This window comes from Actinia tenebrosa, unplaced genomic scaffold (assembly GCF_029948245.1).
Source record: "Actinia tenebrosa isolate PJP-AT-01 unplaced genomic scaffold, QUT_ActTen_1.0 PGA_scaffold9__36_contigs__length_13948895, whole genome shotgun sequence".
NCBI classification, from domain to species: domain Eukaryota; kingdom Metazoa; phylum Cnidaria; class Anthozoa; order Actiniaria; family Actiniidae; genus Actinia; species Actinia tenebrosa.
In genome coordinates, this window is record NW_028292586.1 from 6804147 (window position 1) to 6823296 (window position 19150).

Here is a 19150-nt window from a genome sequence, read left to right on the forward strand (position 1 = left end):
TCTCAGATAAAACATGTTATATAAAGGCTAAATGTAAGTAATTATTAACTTTTTGCATGGCAAGTGACGTCACATCCAGATTAATTTCAGCGAGATAAGTTTTGTTTACCGGCTTGATCACACATGTATTCGGCTATTAGCCTTCGACGGTTTGAATTTCACGAAGACGATATCAGTTGGGGTATCAAGCTAACCTAAAATTGCATGGGTCTATTGTGAAGCTTTCTAAAGCGACCAAACAACCGTTCGAAATGACTACACGTGTGGCTTTCGAACGAAGATCTTTAGCGAGCGCACCACTTCAGGTCATTTTGTAATCTTTGCTCAGTACTCCTTAACCTATGTAATACGTTTACAACCACAGATCGTCTAAAGAAGACGACGACTTGCCAAGGTTGGAGTGGAATTACAGCCTGCCATTCTCGTGAAATAGCGACAGCTATCGTGTTGACGCTCTTTGAGAGCGGATTGATCGATTTCGCGAGGAGTGATGCATCTGGAACGAGTGGTTCTTTGTCTCTTGTCCGTTTTTGTTTACAGTTCTGAAGGATTTTTTGATGTGTCCGAGTCCAAGACTAACCTACGGACTTCCAAGAGACTCTCGACTTTCGACAACTTGAAGGACAATTCCCCACATGTGTCTAGTAGGTCACAGCGGAGCGTACGCAAGCGAAAAAAATCCAGTTACAACTTGCGAAAAGTAACAATTCCTAATGCTGAGAAACGTCAAGCGCTCTGCCTCGGTAAGTAAATCTTTGTTGTTGTTTTTATTGAAGGCTTTGGCATGCTATCAAACAATGCAAATAAGTGTGATATTAAATCCATCACTCTGAGCGAACTTACAGCTTTACTACCTCTCGTTATGTCACTAGACTATTCAATGCTAGATTTCCGTGATATTCAGCACTCTTTATTTTACCGCACTAAATAAAACCCTGAACGTGTTTGGCCCTGCGAGGAATATTTTCTCCCTCCTCAGACGACTCGTATATCTATTTCCTTGACAATTATTCCATAACGCGATTACCGTTCAAGATTGGAACGTGCTTAACTCGAAGCTTTACAGCCTTTATCTTGGGACAATACCAGAGTATTTTCGACAGTATTCCACAAATATATTTCTTTCCTTGCCTCAGGGGTCGGAAATCCAATATTCAGATATAATTTACAAACCAATGCTAGGATATATATTACAAATCAGTAAAGTGTACTTTATTTTAAGCACGGTTAATTTTATTGCAACGGTGCAAGCCAAAAGATTGTCAACATTTCTGTCAGCTCTTATTCATAAATCACAAAAAGTAAATTTAGAAGTTGATTTTTGTGAAGGGAGAAAAACCGGAGAACTCGGAGAAAAACCGGAGAACTCGGAGAAAAACCCTCGAAGCACAGGGGAGAACCAACTAGAAACTACTCACCGGCTATATGATATCGTGTCCGGGATCGAATTGAACCCGGGTTGCATTGGTGAGAGGCGAGCGCTCATTTTAATACCCACTTGCGTTCTCTCACACATTTGGAATCGACTAGCTAGTTTAAAAACCCAGTTTTTTGTCTCTTCTGTACGCCTTTGAAAATAGCTTTTCCGGTTAATGATTCATGGTGAACCGGTCGACATCAAAGTAATCTTTGAATCTACCGAAATTAACCGCGAAACTTTCCGAAGAACCAGGAGATAAATTTTTCCACGGCTTTGAAGAATCAAAATATTTAGGTGAATCACCACAAAACTCTTTATTTACATATGAAAACACTTTTCTTTCGGAAGCCTTTAATTTTATTCAGAGCCCAGAGATTTATAGGATTTCCGACGCTTTTCAAACATCACGTTGTTTGTTTTTGTTCCCAAAATTCGCTTTCCGCGTGTTTCCAATTTGCGGCCGCCTTGCCGAAAGCCCTTGTTATCGCTACAATGAATTAATGAAATTACCTTTTATTTTTCAACTTATTGACTTCAAACTGGAATAGCGGGGGTAGTTTATTCTACTCCAACAAAAAAGACTATGTATAAAGCTTCCAAGACAACTTGACAGCCTAGTATTTTCATTTAATACAACTGTTCAGTGATATTTACTCAGTAAGATTAATGAATAAAGAAGGGTGATTGGAAAAGCTAATGAAAAAAATGAGCGTCGCGTGAGCGGTGAACGCATTGATTGATTCAAGTGATTTGTTGGTCAAAATCGCTTTCCTTTTGCAGTGAGATGAATTCATTATTATCATATGTCTCTTGAAATTATTTCCTAGCTAATTCTATATCTTGCTTCCTCATTTCTTTTATTTCCTCTTTTATCGGTTCATTTGGAGCGATCCTTTATTTTATTAACGAAAAAAATATTTGATAACCAGTAAACTACGAGGGCATTTTCCCTGAAAAAAATCGAAAAAGGTTTTTTCTTGGTTTTTCTTTAAGCAATATGTTTAGCAAATTAAGGAAAGACGATGGTTTTTATTATCTTTCAAAAACAATTAAGAGAAGTATGAGAATTATTAATCAATGGATAAGATGTGTTTAAGTCTGTGATCCTACTTTCATGAATCGTTTGATAGGGTTATCTATGATCAGACTATTGACTAACTTCTTGACCTCTTAAAGGATTGTATGGATTGATTTGTGGATTGAAATGAAAAAAGTGGTTTTGTTTGCACAATTTTCTGTGCTGAGGAAGGGAAAGGGGTGGTTGACTAGAGACACTAGAATCGAGACAAATATGTTTTTTTTCTTTTGTACAATTTCAATTGGTTTTTTGGATTAAAAACAACTTTTGTACATTCTTTTACTTATTCTTATTCCTCTTGCTTGGCCAGTGCTAAAAACATTGGGGGAGGGGTGGGTGGGGGCCTTTTCACAGGTTTCTAGATTATAAACATGGCTTTTCTGTAAATTTTGATTTTTGGATTGAAAAAATATGTGGTTTCCTTCTCTTATTTCTTACTGGTGGGGGAAAAAATCTTAAAACGGGCTAAATTCAAAAAATAACCACGCAGTTCAAAAGAAGTGCTATTTCTCAGTGATCGGGTAAAATTTCGAGGCTTCATTTCACGTTTCAATGATTTTATTGAAATTTTTGATGAACCTCCATACATTTCCTTATAACAGGACACCACAGAAACCAAGCTTGGGCTACCTGTGGTTTCATATGCACATATTTTTCTTTTGGCCAGTGCAACAAAAATTAAAAACATTTTGTTTGCACATTTTTTTCGTATTCTTATTCCTCTTGCTTGGCCAGTGCTAAAAGCATTGGGGGAGGGATGGGTGGGGGCCTTTTCACATGTTTCTAGATTATAAACATGGCTTTTCTGTAAATTTTGATTTTTGGGTTGACAAAAATGTGGTTTCATTGTCATATATTTTTCTTTTGGCCAGTGCAACAAGGGGGAGCTAGGAAACATGGATCCTGCGTATTTAATTTCTGTACGATTCTGTACTTTTTGTACAATACTCATTAATTTTTTGTGTGACTCTCAAATCTATAATTTATCTTAGTCAATCATATGATATTCTATTTTATGTCCCCATGATTGTTAACTATTTTTGTTTTAATTTCATTTTTGTGCTTTAAAGACTAGCATTTTTAATAATAATATAGATATAAAAGCTTTAATACAAGTCTTTTATTTATATTTCAGTACTTATTTCAAATCAAATCAGATTATGTGTTCAATATTGTCTCTGGTGTTAAGAGTATCAACCATTTATCTCCCAATAGATAAACATTCTACTTTATGACTCTAATTATTTCAAAATAAATTTATTGTGCTCTTTATCCTCTTCCCCCCCCCCCCCCCCCCCCCCCACAAATGTTCCCATGCCACTGGAGGTGAGGGTTTGGGAGTGAAATAAGAATACATTCTAAGGCCATTTTATTAATAAATTACCTCATTATTTTTTTCAGATGGTTCTGTAGCAGTGTTTTATTTAAGTCACAATCCCTTATCAAAAAACTGGATAATTCAACTTCAAGCAGGAGGCTCCTGTGGCAGTGTTGAAGCCTGTCGAGAGAGAGCTAAAGGTCGTTATGGGTCATCCAAAGACTATGACTTGTATATGACAGGGACTTTTTTATCGTCAGACGATCCTAATGAAAATCCTACTTTTGCCTCTTGGAATAAAGTTTATGTTCCTTATTGCAGGTTAGTGGATGAATAGATAATATTCTTGCATACCATGACAAAAATCTTTCATTTGATCATTCATTTTTTTATTCATTTCAGTTTATAATCTGTTTTTGATTTATTTTAAAACGATGTTATATGAATTCGGTTGAGCACTTTTTGTATCTTGCATTTGATGAACCTTTTCCTTGCCATAATTGGCTTATGCAGCAACTTTGTGTTACAACTTTGTGTTACAACAATGTGGACACCAAATCTTGACATTTTTCTTATTTTTGTTGATTTGAAAATATGTTTTAACACAGGGTTCACCAGCCCCTGGAATAAACCTGGGATATGAAATCTTTACTCCATTCATGAAGTTTCAAGGAAAAATTGTCTAGGTCAATTGAAAATCCATGAAATTTTGGAATTTACAACTTATTTATAGATGGTGATAAAAATAGAACACTGAATTGTTGCTGTAGATCTAAATTATATTTAGGTCATGAAGCTGAATGAAACCTTTACATTCCATTTTAATCTATGAATTGGAAATGCCCAGACTTTGATCAGCTCAGAGGTTGTTTTAGGGTATCAATAAAATTTGAAGTTTTTTTTAAAAATGTCATAAGAACAACCACAAAAAGTAATAGAGTTTTGTTACCCATGTCCTGTGTGGACCCATGTTGCAGCAGCAGCTATGACAAAGCCTTCACTGTCTAATTCCCATAAAGTAATTGCTCATTAATTGTTAAAGAGCCAGGGGGATGGCAGTCTCCTTTGCAGTCATTGTGATTGTCAGTTCAAACACTTGTTTTAGAATGACACCAAGAATGGCTGCTGAGGAGACTAGGGGATAATGGAAGAAAAACTTAACTTAACTTCTATTCAACACCCCCCTGTCCCTGCTCCCATCCCCATCCCCACCCCCAACCCCACCACCCCCCCCCCCCCCCCTAGCTGCAAAACTGAATAATCCAACCCCTAATTTTGGAAAACCATTCACTCCAAAAACTCCAAGGCTCTTTCACCCAAAAAGTTCTGGACCTCCATTTTAAAGTGAATACCAATGATATTCAAATCCCCAAATTTTCTTATTCTCCCAAATTATTCCGGCGACAAAAGTCGTTAGTCTTATGTAATAATTCTGCTATTATGATTTCAGTGGTGATGTATTTGTGGGCCGCAGACCCAAATCTACTCATCCCTATGGGTTACAGATGTTGGGCCATTACATCATTAAAGCAGTGATGGAACAACTAATGGCTGATCATCATATCAATTCTACGGAAAATACAGTATGTAAACCATGTACTCGCCTTGAACTGTTTTTTATTTTTTTAACGTGAGTCCAAACTTGTATTTTCTTAAGTGCTGAAACTAAAAGAATCCAATCAATTATCTCAAGTACTTGCACGAAATAAGTTCAAACTTTTATAGATACAAAGCGTTTTCATTTTACGATATTTTATAGCAATACTGACGCAGCCGATAGCTCAAGTAATAATTTACCTAGCCCTCTGTCTCCAACTAGATTAAGTTACTCTTTTACTTTTTTACAAAGTACATAAATGTAACTTCGAGTTCGTCCCAAAAGGGATATCTTCGCGTCTATACTCAATGATCACGTGATCGAAAAAGGCGCGAAATGTCGGTGGATCACGTGCGTAACACCGTAGTTTTACGGCAAACGTTTAGTTTGTTCGCAAACGATCAAAATAAAATCATGGCTGGAAAAATACTGTAATTGACTCGATAATTAAAGAAAAAAGTTACATAAAGAATTATGAATTAAGTAAATGTAAGTGAAGATATCTCTCGTTATCGGAATCAAGGTTTCTTCTTTGCAAATTCTTATTTATTTCCCGATCTTTTTTATTCCAGATTCTTTTTGGTGGTGCTTCAGCGGGGGGACTGGGAATGCTTGCTAATTTAGATTATGTACAAAACATGCTGTCACCAGCAAAGGTAAGCCATTTGAAATTATCTTAAACCTAGTCTAGTCCTTTTCTTACGCCGTTACTTATGAATAAGGGTGAACGTACCGAGTAAAGCCTTCCTCTTTTGGTAGAAAAGATGTCGTCAACAGACTTTTTTGCACGTCATGTCATAAATCACCTGACTTCTGTTAGGACGCCATCTTGTGGTGTGTTTCGTGTTCCATGCCGTTTCACAGTCATGAAAAATCTGTTCCAGTTAAAAAATAATAATTTTGCTTGCAAATTTTAAAGTCCTAGGTTATTTATTGACTACCTCTCGTGATCAGCCCGACCCAAGCAGAATTGATAGCAATTTTGGGCATGTCCTATGGCAAGAAAATGTACTGGTCCCCCTTGCCCCTCTCCCCTTAGGGCGGCTCAGCCTCGATCCTTTAGCTCACATCTTCAAAAATACACCATGTTTCAGGCTGACATGGAAATCCCTATCGGCTCAGGTAAAGCCTCTTAAGTCTATTTATACCTCGTATAGCGCTTGATGACCTTTCCCGCTCAAAACACACGATCTGTAATGTGTATCAGTGGCGTCAGTAACGTGTGACCTCTTCTTTTTGCGATTTTCTTTAGGTCCGCGGGTTCAATGATGGCGGCTGGTTCACGCTGTTTCCGAATTTTGGAGAAGAGCTGGCCCAAGGTACTCCATACTTTTTTTCTACTCTCGAAGTGGTAAGTACTGTACAATTACGACTTTTTGTTGGTGAAATTTTCAAAGAATTTTACGGAAACAAAATCAAATAATATTATTAACAATATAAGAGCTTCAGAGGAAGCTTATAGCGAAATCGATTCCGACTTTTTGCTTATGATAAGTGAGACCTTAAAAAGACAAAGGGAAAGAAAACAAGAAAGAAAAATCGAACAAAAAAAGAATGCAAAGTAATTAGAAAATATAGGGGGGGGGGGTGATAAAATCAGTCCCTTACTGTTACGAATGAATGACTGGATCACAAATTAAACAAAATAGGGTTGTAAATAAGGATAAATAGATGATTGAGCTCGTAGGAAATTGAACGTAATGTTGAACAACAAAACGTGAACTAGGGTCAAGTATCTTATCTATGTACGTATCGATTGATCAAGCGTTTATGTCATCTAAGTATCTAATTTATTTTTATAGCGACTACATTACACGCAAAGCATTCCATTTGCACTGTTATCCCGCCGTTATCACTTTATACTGAAAGACTGATACTTCATTATTCATCAATAAGTAATTTCAGATCATCATTATCATAAGTATCTTGTAGTTTCGTCACAAAACATCCACACGTGCGGTAGATTCAGCAATTACTCGCCCGAGGCCAAGTGAATATTTTAGATATTTACCCAGACAAACTGGCGTGGAATAATCGAATAAATTCACCGAGTCTACAAAGGGTAATCCTTTGGTAAAATCAGACCAATGAATTTTAAAGAAACTAGAATGGAGTCGATTTTCGCGCTCTCGAAATACGTTAACTTCGTTTGTAGCACAATCGACATTTCTTTATTCTCTCTCGTTTTTGGAGTCTTGTTGTTTTGTTGTTTAGTGTTTTTTGGCCAATCAAAAAACGCGTGACGTACGATTTAATTGCCCAGAGTTCTTACTCCGCGCGTGTTTTGGGGAGGAGCAAAGAGAGGGAAAATGATGTATATGTGATAAAATGAACCATAATTATTAAGATAAGGAAGCAAACGCAGCTTTTTCTACTGAGACATTTGTCGTGGGCCACCAAACTGAGCCAAACGGGTCAAAGTGGTGGTTAACACCTGCCCCCACCCCCTCCTATCTCATGATAATATATAACGTTTAAGCAATAGCCGATCGGTCATTATTTCCATCTCCTGTAGCTCTAACTTTTTTTGAAATATTTGTATGGAAATCAAATGTAAATGATTGTCCTTCATTCATTCTCTTGTAGATGTTTAATCGGTTATGGGATGGATATGTGGATGAATCCTGTAGAAGCGAGATGCCAAAGCCTGCTGCCTGTTTGTATGGAGAACTAGGTATGTTCACTGTTGCTTACTCTAAGTATATTGTAAATAAACATTAGCCGTATTTTTCGTGGACGTATATAGCATACTGGGATGCATGGCAGTTTATTTCTAAGGTGCAAGTGTTTTGAGGGGTGCATGTGTTGGGGGGTGGGGGTAGGGGGATTAGCGGAGGGAGGGATTATTCGTCCATGTTATATTAGTAGTGAGTGCCCACACCCTTTCTTCAAGTGGAAAAACCTAGATATGCCCCTATAGTTACTGCGTGAAGTAAAAGTAGTGACCGTATTAACTGTGAGACCAAGTTTATACTAAACAGTATTTTTCATCAGTACATGTGATTTTGGAAAACAAGCGCAACGCAATTGCCATCACAGTGCTGTATTAGACTCACCAAAGTCGATCCGCCGCCACTATATATCTCTGCTAAAGGCAACAGACACCGTTTGCGACTTTGTTGCTCGCTCGCCGCGCTTCAAAAAAATATCGATTCGCTCTAAAAAAGAATTGGCGGTAGTATTGATGCAGTCATTCCAAGAGAGTCAAAAGACAAAAACGCGGCGGCCATATTAGTGCCGTTAAGAATTGACGCTAGTGATTTTTCTAAGATGGCACCAACGCTCCATCGAGAGGCCACGAATACGTAATTCGCAAACCAGAAGAATAAGTCTAGTGCGGTATTTGTACATTGTCATGGGTTGGCTACTCCGCTCGGTTTGCAATATAAAATTAGTTCGTGACTCCGACCGTACCGTGCATGACCTTGCCTTGTGGAATAGTTTTCATGATCAGACGAAACCTCCAGAAACGTTGTGTGCTATGAAGGTACAGAAAAAAAGGAGATCGTCCCTTGGTCGAGAGCGTATGCGCAATACATATATCTATTCTCACGCATTGTTAACAATACACGGTGTACTAGAGCGCATCGCATGCGGTAAAACCATGAAATAAAAACAAAGTTGATACTGACAAATAGTAGCTATTTAGTGACTGATAGTTCGTATCACTCAACCAGAACATTCTTTACACAAAAGACACAAATGGTCTCTTGTGTATCTGTCTTTTGCATAGTGAATGTTCTGATTGGGTGACAGCAACTATTAGCCACTAAATAACAACTATTTGTCAGTATCAACTTTGTTTTTATTTCATGGTTTTACTGCATGCGCTCTATCGTTTTGTCATACTCATTTTTCTTTCTGCCGATCATTTATTTCAGTTGTCAAATATTTAAGTACACCAATTTACGTCATGGTTGCGCAATGGGATTCTTACCAATTGCAGGAACTTGTGCCGTCGAAATTCCCGACGGTCAGGCTCCCCCCTGAACTCCCAAGTGAAGCAGAATATTTATCAAAATTTGGAAATAACACACATCGGTCCTTACGGAGGGTGAGTTTTGTTGAAAATAACTTTTGGGTTTCCTGTGGAATGAGAGAAAACTAGGGAAGAATCGAGTCAGCGGTATAACATAATGGCTCAATTTCGCATTCCATTGAACCGCTGGCATCGCTCGTGTGACTCATGTATGCAGATACATTGAAGTTTACCGTGTGTCAAAATATAATATTTTAAAGCTTTATTTAGTCAGAAGGTGTGTCGCGGGTTGACAGATCACATGATCAATTTCTCGTATTATGCGAATGACAAAATCCCCGACTCACTTACGCTCACTCACTCACACTGCAATATATAATTCGCTGATAACTCCTTGGTTTGACTACTGCGATGTGGTTTGGGATAATTTACCAAAAACATCAGCTGACAGACTCCAAAAAATGCAAAATCGCGCAGGCCGAATTATAACTAAGAGTAATTATGAAACTAGGTCGCGCGACATTTTAATGTCTCTAGGATGGGAAAATCTTCAAAACAGGCGGAAGAAACATAAAGCCACAATAATGTACAAGACTTTGAATGCTCTTGCACCTCAAAGTTTAAGAGACCGCTTTGAGTATCAAACTACAAAATATAATTTGCGGAAGGGAGAAAAGTGTTTAAAATTATCGAAACCAAACACTGAGTACCTCAAACGTGCGTTCTCCTATGAAGGTGCAAAAGCATGGAACTCTTTGCCTTCAGATATTAAGTCAGCTAGAAGTATAAGGGAATTTAAAAGAAAGCTTTCTTCTGTTGGACTCTCATAAACTTTTTTAGCTGTCTAAATTGTATTCTTATTTAACTCGACATTCTTGTAAAGCAATTTTTATATTGATAGAATTTTTTTTCGAGTATAAATAAAGTATCACTCACTCACTCACTCACTCACTCACTCACTCACTCACTCACTCACTCACTCACTCACTCACTCTGACAAACGTTCTAGGTAAGGGACGGACCATTGGATAAATGAGGTGTAGGGGCTGCGTAAATCCCCCCAAAATTATCAAGCAAGCACTCGCCTACAAAAACAATATATATATATATATATATATCGCGCGACCTTTCCTTTCAGTGAAGAAATATCGAGCAAACACACAAAAAGAAAGCATGCGCGGGATTTTACCAAAAAAAATGAATATCGTGTAACATAAATTCCTGCATTAACCAGCCCTTAATTATCTAATGGTCCATACAATGGCGCTCATTTCTTGCTTTGTGCTTTTGGTTTCAGCTGATTTTAAGTGACAAGTCTGGTGTTTTCTCTCCTGCTTGTTTTATGCACACATTCTCGGGAGAGAGTGATTATCTAGCTGTAACTTCAAAATACCAAATAAAAGGTTAGCAACCGTATGATCAGTACGTTATACGTCATGTGACGTCAATAACATTTTCTATCCCAAGGGCGGATCCAGGGGGAGGGTCGGGGGGGTCGCGACCCCCCCTGTCATTCCTGAGGTCAAATGGGCTTCCTGTGGTAAAAATGCGACTGGGATTCCTTTGCCCACAAAATTTACCCTTGAGACCCCCCCTTCAAAAAAACCCTGGATCCGCCCTTGTATCCTCGTGGAATTGAACTCTACTTTAATCCAAAAACTGTGCAGAAATTTTCCATTGTTTGGTACACGAATATACACTTGCTGGGCACTTGCTGGGCACTTGCTGGGCTGGGCTGTATTTCAATAACTTTTTTACAACCCCCAGGTAGAACAGCGTACAAGGCGTTCTCTGAATGGCACGTTAGCAGCGGACGAGAAGGCACTTACGTAGAGACTCCATTAGAAACACCACTATGCAACCCATCTTGCTGTTCATCGCTATGTACGAAATGCCGTGAGCACCAAACCACTACCACAACAAAGAGATCATATAAACGTAGTGACTATGCTGTCCGTGGTAAGCCTGTGCTAGACTTAAGTGCAGTGATATGCCTCTATTAAGTAAACATTAGTTCGTGACCCCATGGACTACTTGGACGATACGCCGGCCATCTTGCAAGCGGGCAAATGACGGATGACGGATAATAAATAGATTTTCGAGTGTTTGTCTATAGGTAAAGGTGATCGATGTGCCGCCTTAATTCATGTTTTTTTTGTTTTTGTTTTTTGTTTGTTTTGTTTTTTGTTTTCCTTTGTGGTGAGCTATTAATATCAATCGACTTCATTACTGTAACAAAGCTCTATCTGTCCCATTGGACGCCCCATAATGCATTACGATTCAATATGGCCGGTCGAAGTAGTCCATCCCCCGCTGTAGTGCCCACTGTGGTTACATTTTCTGGTGGGGTTGGGGCTTGAGTGGAAACGTTTTAACAGTCTGTTTTAAGTCTTACATTCTACTGAAACGATTATTCATCTTAGGCCTAGCGAATATAGTGAATACGGATTTACCTCGATATGTTTTTTTTTAATTCTTAATTTTTAACTTTATTTCAGCATCTTCGACGGGTCTGTCAACGATTTACTGCACATGGCTCGTCATATGGGGTTTTATTCTTCACATGTTGCTCTACTCCTGATATTATCCGTAGGCTGCAAGCCCTGGTTACCTTTATTTTATCTGAGCAAATAATGTGTTGCGTTACATCTCACCACAGGAAGCCCAATCCTGGATAAGCTCTTGCCCCACAAGTGCTACACACTAGTTGCTTCCACTATATTTTTTGCTAAAGTATTTTCTTTTATCACTTCTCTTTAAGTTCGATCGGATTCTATTATATATATATTTTTTATAAAACTCAAATACGAAGATCATTAATTTAAAATTTTATTCAGCCGCTAGAATTAACAATGCGCGGGCTCACAATATCGCGGGCTTCAAATGGTAAGCGGAAAAATCGGGTTAGCAGCAGTTTACGTAGTTTCTATGGCAACCATCCCTTTTGTTCTGCAATTTTGCCAAACATTCACAAATCCACTTGATTATACATTCTATAAAGACTCAATCAACGGATATGAAAGGAATGAGCTGAGAATAGACACAGTATTAATATATGGATTGGATCCACCTCAAGATCTGTCATTAACCAGGACCGCCTCAGCCTCCAGTATCATTAAAATGTCCTGGAAACAAGGACATTTCTTTGCCGATTCGTGATTGGTCGATCGTGTGTAGCCAATGAAATTCTTTGTTATATACTGGCAAATCAGAAGAGATGCGATGGACTATCCCTTCAAGGGTTACTTATTCTAGATCTATGCATTTGTATTAAAAAGATATTCAAAGAAAATGTTCGAAAAGAAAATATGCGAAAAGAAAACTGAAATGTGAGGAAGACCTAAATCAGGTCAGAAGGAAGATAGTAAAGTGAAGTGGAGTTAGTTTCCAGTCCCGAGGGATACCCGCGAGTAGCTATCCTGAGTACCAATCAGTTGGTAGGAATGCTATTGCACGGCTTTACTATCATTTGAAGAGACGCTTACCACATCTCACTTTCTTAAGTATCTTAGCCCAAAGTAGAAACTGACTCTTTTTGCTTTCATAGACCCTTATAAAATACCGTAATCCTATTCAGATCGTGACTAAGCCTCCTTTGAATGCACGTAAAACAAAGGACACGTTATAGTAGCCCATTGTTGTACTGCATCATTGTGGAGCTAGTTATGTATCTGCATATTAGTAGTATTTTTATGCAAAGGTTTTACAACGTTACTATCATATCCTGACTATACAAATGCTTTCTATTTGGTCAGTTAATCGCCGTATGGATATCCTGGGTTCTGGTATCCACGGTACCGTATGGAAAGTGGTCAGTCAGTTTGTATTCGTTGAGTTCTGTCTCAAATGTAATGATCATATTATTTTCCAGAAAATCTATTAAATTTCATTCATTTTTTGGAATAATATCCATGTAAATATATAAATAAAGCTAAATTTGAGAACGAAGAAATGAGTAGATATTTTTTATGAATTTGCGCAAATTATTCCAATGAGAGACCTTTAATCACCATTTCCGATATTAGACCCCATAAAATTAAGAATACATCAAGAGAAATAAATGTATGAAATCAAATGTTAACACATTGAATATTCGATGAATATCGCTGTTGTTTAAGACCACATACTCATTTACACAGGCTTAGGATAGGATGTGGATTCGCCCAGACTCAGTTTATTTCTTGGTGCAGATCAAAATTATTGTGGGTTATGAAAACGAAAAAGCAAAACAAATCATACGATGACGCTTATATTCAAAAACGGCGCCCGAATGCTGCGTCTATTGAAGATGCGAATCAAGGAAAATGAAAAAGCAAAATGAAAAAATCCTTCGAGCCGGATTTGAACCAGCGACCTAGGGATATCTTTGGATCTTCAACAGTCCCCCGCTCTGCCAACTGAGCTATCGAAGGATCTCTTTATGTTCAACTATCGGTCAAGCAGTTGGCATGACCACCACTCTATAACTAAATCTAAAAAGAAAACGAACCGGCGACCGCGAAAGAAAAATGTGCCATTTAGCCAGAATATTCATATAGAGATACATCCATGATGAAAAGAAGTTGTGTGCGCAGAAATTCCCAGTAACAAGAAAACTAACGCAGGAATTTAGGTGTTTTGTTGAAATTAAAGACAGTAAGTGTAACTACGCATCTTATGCGAAAAAAGGTAAAGTAAAATGATATCCTTCGAGCCGGATTTGAACCAGCGACCTAGGGATATCTTTAGATCCGCCTCTACAGTCCCCCGCTCTGTCAACTGAGCTATCGAAGGATGCCATAATCAGCTATAGGCTAAGTATGACCACCTCCGTTAAATCTAATAAATTGAAAGTGAAAGTGAAAGTGAAAGACAAACAACAACAACAACAACAACAAACAAACAAAAGACAAAAACAAAACAAAACAAAACAAAGCAAAGCAAAACACAACAACAAAAACAAAACAGAACAACAAAAACGAAACGAAAAACGAACGAACAAAAGAAAGTGCACTAAGCCATCCATAAGGACAAGGTATAGTCGTGAAATTCCAGTAAAACACATTTTACTTGTGGATCAGTTGGCAAATCTCATTTGTCATATAGCCAAAGTCATGTATAAAGGTAAGTGATGAAAATTAAAGATGGCGAATCACACATTTTATGGAAAATAAATGAAAACGGCCAGGCAAAGCAAAATAATAAAAAAAATCCTTCGAGCCGGATTTGAACCAGCGACCTAGGGATATCTTTGGATCTTCTACAGTCCCCCGCTCTGCCAACTGAGCTATCGAAGGATGTTTAGTTCAACTATAGACTAAGCATGACCACCCCCCTTAAATCTAATAAATTGAAAGTGAAAGTGAAAGTGAAAGACAAAGACAAGGCAAGGCAAGGCAAGGCAAGGCAAGGCAAGGCAAGGCAAGGCAAGGCAAGGCAAGGCAAGGCAAGGCAAGGCAAGGCAAGGCAAGGCAAGGCAAGGCAAGGCAAGGCAAGGCAAGGCAAGGCAAGGCAAGGCAAGGCAAGGCAAAAACAGAACGAAACGAAACGAAACGAAACAAAAAACGAACGAACAAAAGAAAGTGCACTAAGCCATCCATAAGGACATTCCAGTAAAACACATTTTACCGTCGTGGATCAGTTGGCAAATCTCATTTGTCATATGAAGGTAATAATATAAGTGATGAAAATTAAAGATGGCGAATCACACATTTTATTAAAAATAAATGAAAACGGCCAGGCAAAGCAAAATGAAAAAAATCCTTCGAGCCGGATTTGAACCAGCGACCTAGGGATATCTTTGGATCTTCTACAGTCCCCCGCTCTGCCAACTGAGCTACCGAAGGAACTCTATGGTCGACTATCGGTCAAGCAGTTGGCATGACAAGCACTCTAAATCTAAAAAAATGCATATTTATTGAATAAATTCTTATATTATATCGTTAAAATACCTTGGGGCAAAATAAAGATAATAGCTTGATGAAATACACGAAAAAATATAAACCCCCAAATCTATACTGATTTACACCAAGACATGGTTTAAATTTTTATTTATTTATATTTTATTTGCATCCTAATAAATTGAATAACAATAAGATGCACAGGCGAGAAAAAGGAATTATAATTTCAGCTATAAAGTTACACACATTTATAATAGATATTGATTAAGTAATGCAAAATGATCAAAATATACTTACAGAAGATTTACAATATTTTAATATACTCAAAGTTACAATAAATTGTGATAACTATGAAATTACAGAGGATATTTATAATAATTCAGATTTGTTATCCAAAAAAGAAGACAGACCAAAAGAAAACAGTTGCTCGAAGCAAAAATCAGGAAATAAACTGTCTGGCTTTAAAATGCACATGCAATGGCTTTGCTAATCGATAGTTAAAGATAGAGTCTAAATCGATAGTTACACGCCTTTCCCTTGGTTTTCGAGGAAAGGAGCTATGAGAATTGCTGCTGTTGAACACACACATCTGATGTGATTATTACCTTGAACTGGTTGCTTTGAACCATAGTTAATGGAGCGGAAGGAAAAGTTGCTCCGTTTGTTTACAGTATTCAGGGCCGTAACCAGAACTTTTACAGGGAGGGTGCACATCGAATAAAATCAGACTATTGATCGTTTTTTTTAAGAAAGCAGAACCAAAAAAAAAAAAAACAAAAACGAAAGGTAACCGAAAGAAAGCAGAAGCCTGTGCTCCCCTCCCCCCCTAGTTACGGCCCTGGTATTAGGGAATATAGAAGTGTTTTTACATTAAAAAATATTCTAAAAGGATTAATATTAATTGTTCAATACTTTTATAACGCTGTTTTTATGTACGACTATCATGCAGGGAATCTACCTAATATTTTTGATTCATTCTTTTGTTAAAGTCTCCCAGATACATAATTATAATACAAGACTTGCATCAAAGTCGTCATTCTCTCTCCCATGCGTAAGAACCAACTATGATAAATTCAACATTAGATTTAATGGAGCCAAGGCATGGAATACAATAGATGAAAATTTGAAAAAACGTAGCAAATCGTCATTCAAAAAGATTCAAAAACAGTTTGCTGAGAACTTACTTACAATTAATGATGTAAGTTAATGCTATTCTTGCAATCAATTACTTAATATAACTGTATATTTCTATGGTACATTAAGGCTATTCTAGCGATCAATTATACATATATTATACCTAGCTCGTTTACATTATATCTTTTTTTTCTTTTTCTTTTTTTCAAATTTTTTTTCATTTACATTACATTTTTTTTACTTTTTATTATTTTTTATTTACATTATGTCTCATGTTTTACCGCTGTAAATAGAAATATTATACTTCGACACACATATTAGGCCACTTTTTGTTCCTTTACTTTTTCTTTCTTTTTTTTTTTTTTTTTTTTTTTCCTGCTTCTCTCCTTTCTCTCTCTCTCTCTAAGAAGAACGAAGAAAGAACAGTCATACTCATTATGCTCAATTGCAATGACCCAGCGGTTTATGGGTCAAGCTAGACATGGTAGAGCCTCATCGACACGCAGTTACACATTGAACGCCTAAGACTTCGGTTTGACCGTACCCATTAAACACAGCGCACTTAGCCCTAAGATCCCCGTTCCATGTACTTTTCACCATTTATTTACTTAGTCTTCTAGTTCTTTATATCGGAGCTTACTTTCTTCTACTTGTGCTTTTATTTCCTTTCTTCTTCATCTGTAAAAGAGCGGTAATACTTATTAACAATTTGCCAAATTTCCCCACTCACAGTCACCTACCGCAACTGTCCCTATGCGATACGCCACCCGCCTCTCGCGACTCCTGTTACCACCATTTGCCCACGGCCACTTTGTACTGCTCCAGTCATTACCCCCGGTCAACTATTGTGCACAGTGTTGGTACTACCTATTAATACACAGACTTGAGCGCTATATACAAGTAATTAACAAAAATTGCCACTTCACATTAACCGTAAAGAGGGTCAGCTTCAACATTGTTCATTTCAATGAGTATGATTATTAAGACAGAATTGGATTGTGTAATTCACCACATTTTATAATTTAATAACTGCGCATTTCAAACCTTCACCCCCTCCCCATAATTTCTTATTGTCAGTGGAGTTTCAAGATTTTTTCGCATTTTTTCTTAAAATCTTCTCGATACCAGAAGGAACCACAAACAAAGAGAGACTCCCCACGCCAACGTGGGGCGCCCCCATCAGAGTAAGAACCTAAAGGGAAACAATGCAGAATACCACCTAGACAACATATAGATAACTAGGTAGTAGATAGCAATACACTGCCTTAGTAGAAAAATAGATCAAACACGAACAGTATCATAATTTGGCGACTATAGACTCCTACATTGCAATCGATAATCACCTCGACCATATAGATAATTTGTCTCTATAGACTGGCATGCTAAGAGGGACAATAAGCAAAGTAATCAAGAGCCAATGAATTAGATCGCTGGGATAGACGAGAAGCCAAGACATTGACCCATCCATCGAGAAGAAAACACTCGATATCCACTATCGATTAAAGTGTGTGCCTATAGACATACTACATTGCCCATCGAAATCCGTCCCTCACCTCAGACCGAGATCGATAATTTGTCTTCTATATAGACGTGCCTGCAGTTTGCCAATCGATAATCACTCGACATCCGTTTTTGTATTTTTTATATACGATGGTGATTTTATCTTTATAGACCTCCTCCATTGCCAATCAGTAATCCTCGGCGGACAGCGCCAATCGCGTATTATACGTGTGCAATCAGTCCCTTAGGATGGCTGATGGATGGATAATGAGTTTTTTAATTGAGGTAAAGATTTTTATCTTCAGACGCACTTCTGATCAGTTGTTTAAACATCGATTCAAATCTTCACTACCTCGAACACGAAATCTTCTCCCACGCGATTTAGAGCTCTCAAGTTTCGCGCGCCACTGGGTTCCGTCCTATATATTTCTTCAAGCATGTAATGAGAGTCAAATCGGTGGAATTTTATAAACCTTATGAAGAAATACAGTCGTTTTTATTGGCAGAGGGAGTTTTTTTTCCCCAAGCGAAGAACGAAAGTGTCACGTCCGTTATCGTTAGTATGCGTTCAGTGTGGTTCACGGTTTTTATTTTCACAATCATCGCAATATTTCTTAATTTTTTAAATGCAGTAAGTAGAGTAATATAATTGCATCATAGTGATCTAGAAGAAGGCCCAAAATGCAAAAAACCAATTTACAATGAACGTTGAGTCCCCTACAGCGACCGATTGGTGTGTGAACACCTTACTTTCCTCGGCTAATCAGGTTTGGTCTTAAAATCATTTTGTATGCAAGAGGAATCCTGCCGGCTTGCGTTGGCGTCTGTTCGAAACGGAACCTAAAAAAAACTAGTGAGCTATATTGAGTTGCATTTGAATTATCATTACGACCCTCTTGGAAATAGCTTGTTAAAGGAAACTTTTGGAAACTGGTTTCTAAACCCGTCCCGTTAAAGCCGAAAGAAAATCATACAACATTAAAGGAGTGGACCCGTGACCCCGCTTTCGAGGCAGAATTAGATTGCCAGAACCCAGCAGATTTCAGAATATTAGGAGTGCGCGATAGAAAGGAACAAGTAAAAATAGAAAAGGCCACGAAATAAAGATGCGGCTTCTTTCTTTTTTCTTAAATGCGCATGGAATATTATGGACCCCATAGAAACCCAAGAAGAACATTTCCGACCGTGAACGTGTCAGCCGCAAAGCCTGCAAATGGCATGGCAACCGTAATCAACATCCTTTTA

General features: G+C 37.8%; 2 protein-coding genes and 4 non-coding genes across 9 annotated transcripts in view; 2 read left to right on the forward strand and 4 right to left on the reverse strand.

Annotated features, from left to right (window-relative positions):
* The window catches only part of LOC116308459 (uncharacterized), a 31319-nt gene extending 17975 nt beyond the window's left edge, over window positions 1–13344 (forward strand). For all 4 annotated transcript variants that reach the window (XM_089024579.1, XM_089024578.1, XM_089024580.1 and 1 more), the window contains 10 exons: window positions 365–743; window positions 3900–4137; window positions 5267–5399; window positions 5986–6069; window positions 6666–6764; window positions 8000–8087; window positions 9295–9467; window positions 10690–10795; window positions 11160–11351; window positions 11891–13344. In XM_089024579.1, the coding sequence (XP_088880705.1) occupies window positions 491–743; window positions 3900–4137; window positions 5267–5399; window positions 5986–6069; window positions 6666–6764; window positions 8000–8087; window positions 9295–9467; window positions 10690–10795; window positions 11160–11351; window positions 11891–11973 (1449 nt within the window). In that variant the 5' untranslated portion in view covers window positions 365–490 and the 3' untranslated portion in view covers window positions 11974–13344. The remainder of the gene's footprint in view (window positions 1–364; window positions 744–3899; window positions 4138–5266; window positions 5400–5985; window positions 6070–6665; window positions 6765–7999; window positions 8088–9294; window positions 9468–10689; window positions 10796–11159; window positions 11352–11890) is intronic.
* Window positions 13345–13718: 374 nt separating this feature from the next.
* On the reverse strand, window positions 13719–13804 carry Trnay-gua (transfer RNA tyrosine (anticodon GUA)). The gene is given in 2 exon segments: window positions 13719–13754; window positions 13768–13804. It is a non-coding gene; the product is annotated as a tRNA-Asn (tRNA).
* A 272-nt stretch (window positions 13805–14076) lies between these two features.
* On the reverse strand, window positions 14077–14165 carry Trnay-gua (transfer RNA tyrosine (anticodon GUA)). The gene is given in 2 exon segments: window positions 14077–14112; window positions 14129–14165. It is a non-coding gene; the product is annotated as a tRNA-Tyr (tRNA).
* Window positions 14166–14582: 417 nt separating this feature from the next.
* On the reverse strand, window positions 14583–14668 carry Trnay-gua (transfer RNA tyrosine (anticodon GUA)). The gene is given in 2 exon segments: window positions 14583–14618; window positions 14632–14668. It is a non-coding gene; the product is annotated as a tRNA-Tyr (tRNA).
* A 463-nt stretch (window positions 14669–15131) lies between these two features.
* Trnay-gua (transfer RNA tyrosine (anticodon GUA)) lies at window positions 15132–15217 on the reverse strand. Its single transcript is given in 2 exon segments — window positions 15132–15167; window positions 15181–15217. It is a non-coding gene; the product is annotated as a tRNA-Tyr (tRNA).
* A 3389-nt stretch (window positions 15218–18606) lies between these two features.
* The window catches only part of LOC148904631 (uncharacterized protein C05D11.1-like), a 12729-nt gene continuing 12185 nt past the window's right edge, over window positions 18607–19150 (forward strand). The window contains exon 1 of the mRNA XM_089024451.1: window positions 18607–18672. Coding sequence (XP_088880577.1) covers window positions 18607–18672 — 66 coding nt within the window. The remainder of the gene's footprint in view (window positions 18673–19150) is intronic.